General features: G+C 56.1%; 4 protein-coding genes across 4 annotated transcripts in view; 2 read left to right on the forward strand and 2 right to left on the reverse strand.

The window, feature by feature from the left end:
* PTSG_12502 (uncharacterized protein) overlaps positions 1–1667 on the reverse strand; it is a 4627-nt gene extending 2960 nt beyond the window's left edge. The window contains exons 1-2 of the mRNA XM_004992225.1: positions 1560–1667; positions 1–1288 (exon numbers count right to left, since the gene is read on the reverse strand). The exon at positions 1–1288 is cut by the window's left edge and continues 58 nt beyond it. Coding sequence (XP_004992282.1) covers positions 1–1148 — 1148 coding nt within the window. The 5' untranslated portion in view covers positions 1149–1288; positions 1560–1667. The remainder of the gene's footprint in view (positions 1289–1559) is intronic.
* Positions 1668–2148: 481 nt separating this feature from the next.
* Positions 2149–3795, forward strand: PTSG_06884 (adenylosuccinate lyase; the record flags this gene model as incomplete). The annotated part of the gene is made up of 2 exons (XM_004992226.1): positions 2149–3399; positions 3628–3795. The coding sequence occupies 2 exons, from the start codon at positions 2149–2151 to the stop codon at positions 3793–3795; spliced, it is 1419 nt and encodes a 472-aa protein (XP_004992283.1).
* A 766-nt stretch (positions 3796–4561) lies between these two features.
* Positions 4562–5321, reverse strand: PTSG_06885 (uncharacterized protein; the record flags this gene model as incomplete). The annotated part of the gene is made up of 3 exons (XM_004992227.1): positions 4562–4762; positions 4981–5078; positions 5267–5321. The coding sequence occupies 3 exons, from the start codon at positions 5319–5321 to the stop codon at positions 4562–4564; spliced, it is 354 nt and encodes a 117-aa protein (XP_004992284.1).
* A 79-nt stretch (positions 5322–5400) lies between these two features.
* The window catches only part of PTSG_06886 (ATP-dependent helicase), an 8473-nt gene continuing 2800 nt past the window's right edge, over positions 5401–11073 (forward strand). Inside the window, exons 1-14 of the mRNA XM_004992228.1 lie at positions 5401–5695; positions 5898–6015; positions 6354–6419; positions 6609–6738; positions 7022–7389; positions 7591–7679; positions 7936–8149; positions 8501–8590; positions 8778–8886; positions 9133–9283; positions 9575–9681; positions 9929–10152; positions 10397–10459; positions 10602–10817. Coding sequence (XP_004992285.1) covers positions 5538–5695; positions 5898–6015; positions 6354–6419; positions 6609–6738; positions 7022–7389; positions 7591–7679; positions 7936–8149; positions 8501–8590; positions 8778–8886; positions 9133–9283; positions 9575–9681; positions 9929–10152; positions 10397–10459; positions 10602–10817 — 2103 coding nt within the window. The 5' untranslated portion in view covers positions 5401–5537. The remainder of the gene's footprint in view (positions 5696–5897; positions 6016–6353; positions 6420–6608; positions 6739–7021; positions 7390–7590; positions 7680–7935; positions 8150–8500; positions 8591–8777; positions 8887–9132; positions 9284–9574; positions 9682–9928; positions 10153–10396; positions 10460–10601; positions 10818–11073) is intronic.

The raw sequence follows: 11073 nt of genomic DNA on the forward strand, positions 1-11073 counted from the left end.
AACAGCTGGTCTTCTGCACTCGCACCAGTCGCACGTGTCTCGCCTGCTTCATCGTTCTCCTCCTCCACCTCCTTCTGCACTGCAGCGGTGGTGGTGGTGGTGGTGCCGAGCCCCGTCACGGCCTTGAATGTCATTGCTGTCGTTGCTGTTGCTGTCGTTGCTGTTGCTGCTGTGGATTGGGCTGCCCGCTTGTTGGGCGCCGCCTCCTGCGCGTGCCGCTGCTTCCTCTCCTGCTTCTCCTGCTGCTGCTGCTGCTGTTGCTGTTGCGCGTGCTTGTGGCCCTTGACGAGGTACCAGCGCGCATACTCCGAGATGGCGCGATGTGCAAACAGGTACTGTACTTCCGTCTGCACAAATGCCATGCGCTGCCGCCTGTTCTCGTCAATCAACTTGACCAGGTCCACGCTCTGCCCGCGCTCAATGGCGCCAAACGCCTGATCAATGCACACGAAGCATCCCGTTCGCCCCACGCCAGCGCTGCAGTGCACGACTGCCGGGGAGCGGAAGCGGTCCGCCTTGCTGCGGTGCTTGCGCACGGCGAAAACAAGTTTGAGCACGTTGGCGGTGAACATCTTGCCGTCCTTTGTCGGCACACCGCGGTCGGGCCACGTGTTGTACCAAAAGTGCATGGTGCGGTGCGTCTCGCCGTTGTGTGTGAGCTGGAGCTCGTTGCGCACAAACCCTGCGTCCTGCTCCCGCGCAAGCAGCTTCACGTGGATGCCGTCGTGCTCCACCTCTTCGCCCACGTTGTGCGGCCAGTACTGCTCGCACTTGGTGCGCCCGGCCTCCACAAGGTTCGTCACCATCACCACTGCGGAGCTGCGGTGCTCGAAGATCATGCGCAGGAAAGCGTGCTTCGTGGCCGGCAACGGGCCCTGCGCCGCAATGTAGTGGCGGGCGTTGCCGTTGGCGCCCTTGACGTAGTTGGCGTTGATGTACTCCGTTGCCTCATCGCCATTCACGACAGAGAGCTTCACCCTGCTCTCTGGTGCCGGGAGGATGTCGAAGTAGCGGTTGACGATCCGCCCGCGGCCGTACTCGGGCAACGCCTCGGGCTTCACGCGTCGGAAGTCGAGCCGGTTGAACGTGGCCGCATCCACGCGGCTCATGACCTGGGCCACCGACTTGCTTCCCCCTGGCGCTGTCATACTAGTAGTGGTTGTGCTTGAGGTAGTGGTGGTTGGGGTGGTGGTGGTAGAGGTGGTGGTGGTAGAGGTGGTGGTGGTGGTGGTGGTGGTAGAGGTGGTGGTAGAGGTGGTGGTGATGGATGGTGGGGAAAATAATGCCTCTGTTCAACGAATGTGGCAAGTGGTTGATGGTTGGTGGTGGTTTGATGGGTGGTTGGTTGTGATGTGAATGAGACAGAGAAGGGCAAGCGCCACAGAGGCAAGGGCAAGTGATGCAAGGGTAATCGATGCAAGCAAGGACAATTAATGTGAGGCAAGCGCTTTCCAAGAACGGTGGTGGGAAAGCGAGCTCGTGGGTGTGATACGACATTTGACAGACAACGCCACCACAAAGCGGGAAGACGTGACACGACGGTGCTGTGCTTGACTTACAGCTTACAGCAAGGCCCAGTAATGTCGTGCTGAAATGAAGGAAAACTGCAATGATCTGGCGAGAAGGAGTAGGTCACTCCTGTTGTGTGAATGTGCGTGCAATTGCGTTTTGAGTGGGGGGGGAGTGTGAGTGCGCGCAATCAATCGTGAGTGCGTGCAATCGTGTGCACGTCAGTGAGTATGAGCGGGAAGCGAGTGCGTGGGAGCGTGCGACGAAGTGAGGAGAGGCTAATCGATTCCAGGAATCCAAACCAAAACAACACGCACAACAACAACACAAAGAGCGATGAGCAGAATCGGGCGCACCGCCACCTTGGTTGAAGAGAAATGGTGGGCATCTTTCGTTGATCTTCTACAACGAAGCTCAAGGGGAGCAAAAGGTCAGCCAGTGCGGCGTTTGGGTGGGTGTTGCGCACTTGCTTAGGTGTGTTTGATCTGCCCACATGCACTTTCACAAGCTGCCATAGCCACGCTCACGCAGTCACACACGCACACACACACGCAGTCACACACACACACAGTCACACACACACGCAGTCACACACACGCAGTCACACACACACACACATACCCAAGGACGCGAGTTGCAATGGAGAAGAACAGCAAAGGCACGCTGCCGCTGTCGGAGCTGACGGCAGTATCGCCAATTGATGGCAGATACGCGGAGAAGACGGCCGCCCTGCGACAAACGTTCAGCGAGTTTGGGCTCATTCGCAACCGCGTGCGAGTGGAGGTGGCGTGGCTGCTGTTCCTGGCCAAGCACGAGCAGATACCAGAGGTGACGCTCTCACGGGCGGCGCGCGACAAGCTCAGCGCCATCGGCGACAGCTTCACGCTGGACAACGCGCGCCGCGTCAAGGAGATTGAGCGCACCACGCGCCACGACGTCAAGGCCGTCGAGTACTTTCTTAAGGAGCAGTTTGCAGGCGTCAGCGAGCTGGAAAACGTGGTGGAGTTCCTGCACTTTGCCTGCACTTCCGAGGACATCAACAACCTCTCGTGGGCCCTGGCGCTGAAGAGCACGCGCGACGATGTGCTGCTGCCGCTGATGCGCCGCATCGTCGAGCAGCTCGCGGCGTTGGCACGCGAGCACAAGGGCGTCGCCATGATGGCCCGCACCCACGGGCAACCCGCCACCCCTACGACGATGGGCAAGGAGCTGGCCAACTTTGCGGTGCGGCTGAAGCGGCAGTACGACCAGGTTGCCGCAGCCGCCATCATGGGCAAGCTCAACGGCGCGGTCGGCAACTACAACGCGCACGCGGTTGCATATCCACACGTGGACTGGCTGGCGGCCGGGCGGGACTTTGTGGCCTCGCTCGGGCTCACCCCCAACGCGTTCACCACCCAGATTGAGCCGCACGACTACAACGCGGAACTCTTCAACGCATACCAGCGCTTCAACACGGCGCTCATGGACTTTGATCGCGACATGTGGACATATGTGTCGCTGGGGTACCTGGTGCAGCGCAAGCTGCCCGGGGAGGTTGGCTCGTCCACCATGCCACACAAGGTCAACCCCATCGACTTTGAGAACTCCGAGGGGAACCTCGGCGTGGCAAATGCGCTGCTGGCGTTCTTCGCGGGAAAACTGCCCATCTCCAGGCTGCAACGCGACCTGACAGACTCGACAGTGCAGCGAAACATGGGTACTGCCCTCGCCAACGCCGCCATCGCTTATACCTCCGCCCTGCGCGGACTGGCGAAGGTCGACGTGTGCGCGGATGCGATGGCTCAGGAGCTGGACAGACACTGGGAGCTGCTGGCTGAACCGATACAGACCGTCATGCGCAAGCACGGCGTGGAGAAGCCATACGAGAAGCTCAAGGAACACACGCAGGTGTGTGTGTGTGTGTGTCTGTGTCTCTGTGTCTCTGTGTGTCTGTGGCTGTGTGTGTGTATGTGTGTGTCTGTCTCTGTGGCTGTGTGTGTCTGTCTCTGTGTCTGTGTGTGCAATTCCTTGTCCTTCATCTGCCTTTTCCTTTTCCCCTTGCACCCACTCACGCTAAACTCACGCTCACTTCAACAACACATGTCAACACACGTCACGTGTTGCGCACATGTCCAGGGCAAAGTCGTGACTGCGGATACGATGCGCGCGTTTGTATCGTCGTCGGCGTGCGACGGTATCCCTGATGATGAGCGTGCTGCGTTGCTGCAGCTCACACCATGCACATACACGGGCCTTGCACAACGCACCGTCGATACGCTCTTGGACCAGCACGTTGTCTTCTGATGCAGCAACACCTGTGTGAGCATCGAGATGTGACACGTACGCGTGTGTGTGTGTGTGTGTGTGTGTGTGTGTGTGTGTGTGTGTGTGTGTGTGTGCGTGTGTGTGTGTGTGCGTGTGTGTGTGTGTGTGTGTGTGTGTGCGTGTGTGTGTGTGTGTGTGTAGTGCAGTGTCGTTTGTCTTCTACTTTCGTGTTTGTAGTTGTGTGTGTGTGTGTGTCGTGTCGTGTGTCTCCTACTTTTATGTTTGTAGTTGTGTGCAGTTGTGCGTCAACATTGTGCATATGTCGAAGGGTGCCTGAGTGTGCACTTTGTCTCCTCTTGCGTATGTGGCCCCATTTGCTTTCGAGTAGTGTATCATTTACTTGCTTCAATAGACCATCGCAACAACAAGATAGACCGGCTATCGATTGCGCGGCGATGCAGAAGGGGAAAGTGGGCAACAGGGTGACAATGGCACGCTCAGCATGCGCACGGCCGCCACACAGGAGTGGAAGCATGTGAAGTTCAAAACGTAGAGGAAACAGATGCTACGCACGAGAAGGAAGAGCACTGGAACGCGGATAACACCCGAGCGTGCCTTTCAAGACAGTCACGTACGTACTGACAGACACACACACGCTTCTACAACACACACACACACACACACACACACACTATCACACGCACATGCACACACACACACACACACACTCTCTCTCTCTCTCTCTCTCTCTCTCTCTCTCTCTCTCTCTCTCTCTCTCTCTCTCTCTTTCTCTCCCAATTTGCACTCATGCTGGCGGCCGCAACGAGAAGGTTGGTCCTCGCTGTGCTTTTGCGGCTTCAACCACCTTTTTGCGGTGCTCTCGATATCGCTGCCTGCGCTCTTCCTTGTACTTCTTCAGCCGTTCCACCTCCTTTGCCGGGTCCTGTTTGGCATGTTCCCACCGCAGCGTTGGGTTCTTCTCCAGCATTCGAATCCGCTCCAGCTCCTGCACAAAGGAAAGGGCAGCGATGGAGAGTGAGAACGAACGAAGGATTGTGCGTGTGCGTATGCAAGTGAGTGTGCGTGTGCGTATGCGAGTGAGTGTGCACGTGTGTGCGCGTATGTGTGTGCATACGTGTATGGGTGCGTGTGTGTGTGTGTGCTGTTGGGTAAAAAGAAGATGTGTCGGATGAAAACAAAAGCAAAAGCAAAAGCACATCGTACAATGGTGATTGGGTTCTTGGCTGGGGCCTTCTTCTTGTTCTTCTTCTTTGCTTTTGGGCTCGTGCCCCCGCCGCCACCGGCACTGCTACTCGACGCTTCTACACATTGATGTGCATGTGATGTGTATGTGATGTGCATATGTCAAATTCAAAAAAAAATGACTCCAATCACACCTTATCCGCGCAGACTCGCATACAAACGAACACCTGCAAACACACACATACACATGTCACACATACACACATGTACACACGTGAGACACCACACACGACACACATGTACGCACTCTTCTTCTTCTTGTCCTGCTTCTTCTTGGAGTGCTTCTTGGACTCGTCCCCCATCTTTGTTGGGAGCGGTGGAAACAGTCGATCGTCGTTGGGAAGTGACCGCCGTCTGCAACAGCATAAACCGCATTTCTCTCCACCTCTATCGACTGAATTCAGTCGAATCGATACCACCAGCACACAACAGAGACGAGAAGCGGAAGCGGAGAACGTTCCACTCGCACACTCACATCACACGCTCGCACGCTTCACATCACACCACACACAGCCACGATGAGTTTGAAGCAGTGGGTGTCGGACGAGCTGCACAATGTGCTTGGCTTCTCCGACTCGACGGTAGCGGAGTTCATCATGGCGTCTGCATCCAAGGCGTCGTCTGCGGCGGCAATTCTGGATATCCTCGAAGCCTCTGGCGCTGTTTCAAACCAACAGTGCGTACAATGTGCTCGTGTTGTGTGTGTGCATGCATGATGTTGGCGTGTGTGTGTCGGAGGGGTGAGTGGATGGCTGCTGTGGGAAGGATAGTGTGTCAGGGGGTGTGATGTTGTGTATTTGAATGCGCTGAATGTGTTTTTTTTTTTCTTTTTTGATTGACCAATGGGGATCTCGCACGTTGTGTTGGGTGTGCGGCAGGGTTGCCCGCACGTTTGCTCAAGACTTGTGGTCGCGATTGCCAAAGGCGTCATCTGCGTCGTCAGCACGCGCTCGCGCACAGGAGCGCGCAGCCCTCGAACTCCAACGCCGCAACAAGGTGTGTGTTTGTGTGTTGGTGTTTGTTGGCGTGTGCTTGGGTGTATGTGTGCTTGGGTGTATGTGTGTGTGTATGTGTGTGTGTGTGTTCGTGTCTATGTCTGTCTGTCCGTGTGTGTGTGTGTGTGTGTGTCTATGTCTGTCTACCTCTGTGTGTGTGTGTGTGTGTTTGTGTCTATGTCTGTCCGTGTGTCTGTGTGTTTGTGTCTGTGCCGATTCCTTGTTTGCATCCGAGTTGGCATCCTTGTTCGCGTCTGCGCATCTTCCGCTCTTCCTGGCTGTAGCTCCCCCCCCCAACCGCTCACTCGCTGTTATGCTTCCCTTCGAACCCATGTGCAGAGCTACGACCTTGTTGATGACGAGGCCGACACTGAGCCTGCTCAGCGACCAGCACAACAGAAGAAGGTGCGTCCCATGCAACCTGATTGTGTACACGACATGATGTGATAATGCGGTGTGACCTTGTGCAACCATCTCCTGTCACGTCACGCAGCGGGCCCAGTTGAAGGTCCTGCTGCGCTGTCACTTGCGGTATCTTCTCAACCACTCACGCGCGCACACACACACAAACACGCACATCACTGCGCATTGCAGGACAAGAAGGAGCGACACATTCGCAAGCGGACAAAGGACCTTGGGGAGGATGAGGAGGTGCAGCTGGCAAAGAAGTCGGCCAGGCACGCGCGGGCAGAGGAGGATCCCGAGGAGGAGCTCAAGCGCCTCGGTAACATTGGGGATGGGTGTGTGTGTCTGTGTCTGTGTCTGTGTCTGTGTCTGTGTCTGTGTCTGTGTCTGTGTCTGTGTCTGTGCATGCGTGTCTGTGTCTGTGTGTGTTTCTGTGTCTGTGTGTCTGTTGTCTGATTTTGCACCCCTGATGAGCATTGCATGTACCTCCTGCCATCGCTGCCAACTAACGCCATTCGTTCATTCACACACACACACACACACACACACACACACACACACACACACACACACACACACGTATGCACACACTTACGATACAGAGGAGGAACGGCTGCGGGATCAGGAGGAGAGGGATGCACTGGCAGAGCGACTGCGGCAAAAAGACAAGGAAAAGACACGCAAAATTGCCATGGCGAGCTCGGGCAAGGCGCTGAAGGAGGCGACGTCGCGCCTGGCGCTGGAGAAGGAAGACCGGGAGAAGGTGATGCCCAAGCTGCGCGACGAGTCGTGGATGACATACATGAAAAAGCGCGAGAAGGACAAGATTGATGAGCTGCGGCAGAAGATTCGAGACGAGGAGTACCTGTTTGGAGACCGGCTGACGGCAGCGGAACAGAAGCGCCTGAACGCGCTCAAGGAATCACTCAGACTTGCAGAGGAACACCAAAACCTCGACAAGAAGCTCAACGTGGGTGTTGTGTTGTGTGTTGAGTTGTGTTGTGTGCGTGTTGATGTGTTGAGTTGTGTTTGTCGTGTTTGTTGTGTTGTGTGCGCTTGACGTTGCACCACTCTTGTGCCCACCTCCTCCTCACATCACCCCCACCCACCTCCTTCTCACATCACCCATGTGCCCACCTCCTTCTCACATCGCCATCACCAACATGTGCAGGTTGAGCACTATGAGATGCCAGAGCAGTACGTCAACGAGCGCGAAGAGAAATGGGACAGAAAGAAGCAGGAGGAGGTCCTAAAGCGAAGGTCCGCACACATGTGTGTGTGTGTGTTGTGTTGTGTGTGTGTGTGTGTTGTGTTGTGTTGTGTGTGTGTGTGTGTTGTGTTGTGTTGTGTTGTGTTGTGTGTGTGCTGGTTTGTTTGTCTGCCTTTTTGCTGTTTTGCGCTGCCTTCATAGCTGCATGCCTTCGAGAACGAACTCACTTTGCTCCCTGCACCACCCAACATCACCGCCACCACCCAACATCACCGCCACGACCACCATCACCATGGTGATCATCAGGTACGAGGAGAACCCTGATGAGCACGTGCATGGCAACCGGGAGCAGATGCAGTGGGAGGAGGACCAGATCAAGATGGCGCACATGCACACGGGGGCGCGGGACCGGGCCAAGTACCACGAGAAGAAGGAGTACGACTTGGTGTTTGATGAGGAGCTTGAGGACACGTTTGTGCTCGCTGCTGTCCAGGCGCAGCAGGGCGACGAGGATGAGGAGGTCAGCCTTAAATGGGAGGCGGAGGGGTGAGGTGGAGGTGGCGTTGGTTCGTTTGCTCGCGTTTGTGTTTGTTTGGTTGTTTGTTTGGTTGTTTATTGATTTGGCTGGTTGCTTGGCTGGTTGCTTGGTTGGTTGCTTGGTTGGTGATTTGCTTGGCTGGCTGCTTGGTTGGTGATTTGGTTGGCTGGTTGCTTGGTTGGTTGCTTGGCTGGCTGCTTGGTTGGTGATTTGGTTGTTTGGCTGCTTGTTTGTTGATTTGGTTGTTTGCTGTTGTGTGCGTGATGCTTCTCTTCGTGCTGCAGTTGTCCCGCTCAACCACTCATCCACATGTCCGTACCTCCACTGCATCAGGCTGCACCGAAGGAGACGGAGGCGGAGAAGAAGATGAAGTCCATTCAGGAGGTCCGCAAGTCGCTCCCCGTCTTCAAATACAGAGAACAGGTGCGCTGGTGGTGGTGATGGTGGTGATGGGGCTGGTCGTGGTCGTGGCGGTGGCGGTGGTGTGTGTGTTACTCTTTGTTCGAGTTGACTGCATCGCAATGAGCGTGTCTCCACACCACACCACACATATGCTACCACAATGTCGTGCTCACCGTGCGTGCGTGCGTGCGTGCGTCTGTGCATGCAGTTCCTTGAAGCGGTAAAGGAGCATCAAATCCTGATTATTGTTGGCGAGACGGGCTCTGGCAAGACGACGCAGCTGCCGCAATACCTCGTCGAGGCCGGCTACTGCAAAGGTCTGGCTGGGGGATGGGCTGCGCGCGCGCGCGTGTGTGTGTGTGTCTGTGTGTGTGTGTGTGTGTCTGTGTGTGTGTGTGTGTGTCTGTGTGTGTGTGTGTGTGTGTCTGTGTGTGTGTTCGCGTCAACTTGTGATGTTTTTGGTGTGTCTATGTATCTGTGCGCGCACATACGCACACACATGCACACATACACACTCACCCCTACCTTTCTCGCCTCTCCTCACCTCCCCTTCACATCCTCAGGCGGAAAGAAGATTGGGTGCACGCAGCCGCGCCGCGTTGCGGCCATGTCTGTCGCCGCGCGCGTGAGCGAGGAGATGGGGACGAAGCTTGGCCTGGATGTCGGATACTCCATCCGCTTTGAGGACTGCACCTCCGAGAGGACCATCCTCAAGTCAGTCAGGCAACCACCAGAGGGAGAGGAGGGGACGGATGCCGGGATGGGTGGAGGAAGGCGATGTGGAGGGACAGAGATGTGTGTGTGTGTGTGTGTGTGTGTGTGTGTGTGTGTGTGTGTGTGTGTGTGTGTGTGTGGAGACGACGGGGAGATAGAGGTGTGTGAATCGACGGCCATGTGCATGCATCAACATCGTGCGCGCGTTTGGATGCCGCCCTCCCTATCTGCATTGCCCATCCCTAATCCTCTGCGTTGCTCAATGTGCTGCTTCTTCCTCGTTTGCGTCAGGTACATGACGGATGGTATGCTGCTGCGCGAATTCCTCGGCGAACCGGACCTGGACTCCTATTGCGCCATGATGATTGACGAGGCACACGAGCGCACCTTGCACACAGGTGTGTGTGTGTGTGTGTCTGTGACTGTGTGTCTGTCTGTCTGTCTGTCTGTCTGTCTGTCTGTCTGTCTGTCTGTCTGTGTGTGTCTCTCTCTGTGTGTGTGTTGGAACTATTGCTGCTGACTGCTGTCACGCCAAAGCCCCAGGCCGTCTCGTTCACCCAGCTCACTTTCCCCACACATTGACACCACCTCACTCGACCGTCTCATCACATCCCTCCCCCGGCCCATCATCATCATCATCATCAGACATCCTGTTTGGCCTGGTGAAGGACATTGCGCGGTTCCGGCCGGACCTGAAGCTGCTCATCTCCAGCGCCACGATGGATGCGGAGAAATTCTCCACCTACTTTGACGACGCGCCCGTGTTCCGCGTGCCCGGGCGGCGGTTTCCTGTTGAGATTTACTACTCAAAGGCGCCGGAAGCGGACTATCTTGACGCAGCCGTCGTCACCGTTCTCCAGATCCACCTGGTCGAGCACACACGCGCACGCACTTGTTCTGATGGTGGTCGTCGTGTGTGTGTGTGTCTGTCTGTCTGTCTGTCTGTCTGTCTGTCTGTCTGTCTGTGTCTGTGTGTGTGTGTGTGTCTGTCTGTGTCTGTATGTGTGTGTGTTTGCCTGCATCATCACCTGTCATTGTGCGTCATCGCCACTCACCACGTTTCCCCCCCCCCACCCACCGTGACTGCTCCCTGTGCATTGCTCCGCTCACCAGACGCAGCCGCTGGGAGACATCCTCGTCTTCTTCACCGGACAGGAGGAAATTGAGAGCGCAAAGGTAAAAGCAACACGCACACACACACACACACACACTCACTCACTCACACACACACACACACACAAATACGTATGTGCTCACTCACTTTCACTCACTCACTCACTCACTCACTCACTCACTCACTCACTCACGCCGCCCGCAGGAGATTCTTGACGAGAAGGTGCGGCGATTGGGGTCGCGCATTGCCGAGCTGATGGTGCTGCCCATCTACGCCAACCTGCCGTCCGACATGCAGTCCAAGATCTTCGAGCCAACGCCCCCGGGCGCACGCAAGGTCGTGCTGGCCACCAACATTGCCGAGACGTCGCTCACCATCGACGGTATCATCTATGTCATCGACCCGGGATTCTCAAAGCAGGTACGGGAGCTGTGTGTTTGTTGGGGGGGGGGGTGGGGGTGGGGGGGGGGTATGTCTGTCTGCCTGTCTGCCTGTCTGTCTGCCTGTGTCTGTGCGATTGAATATTGCCGTCTGTTTGTCTGTCTACCTGTGTCTGTGTGATTGCATAATTCCGTACATCTGTTTGTCTGGTATTCTACGTGTGCCGTGGCAATCATCCCTGTGCACCTCTCACGTAGCTCCCACACCACACATCACCTGCCTTCTGTCTCTCTCT

This window comes from Salpingoeca rosetta (genome assembly GCF_000188695.1).
Source record: "Salpingoeca rosetta unplaced genomic scaffold supercont1.17, whole genome shotgun sequence".
Classification (NCBI taxonomy): domain Eukaryota; class Choanoflagellata; order Craspedida; family Salpingoecidae; genus Salpingoeca; species Salpingoeca rosetta.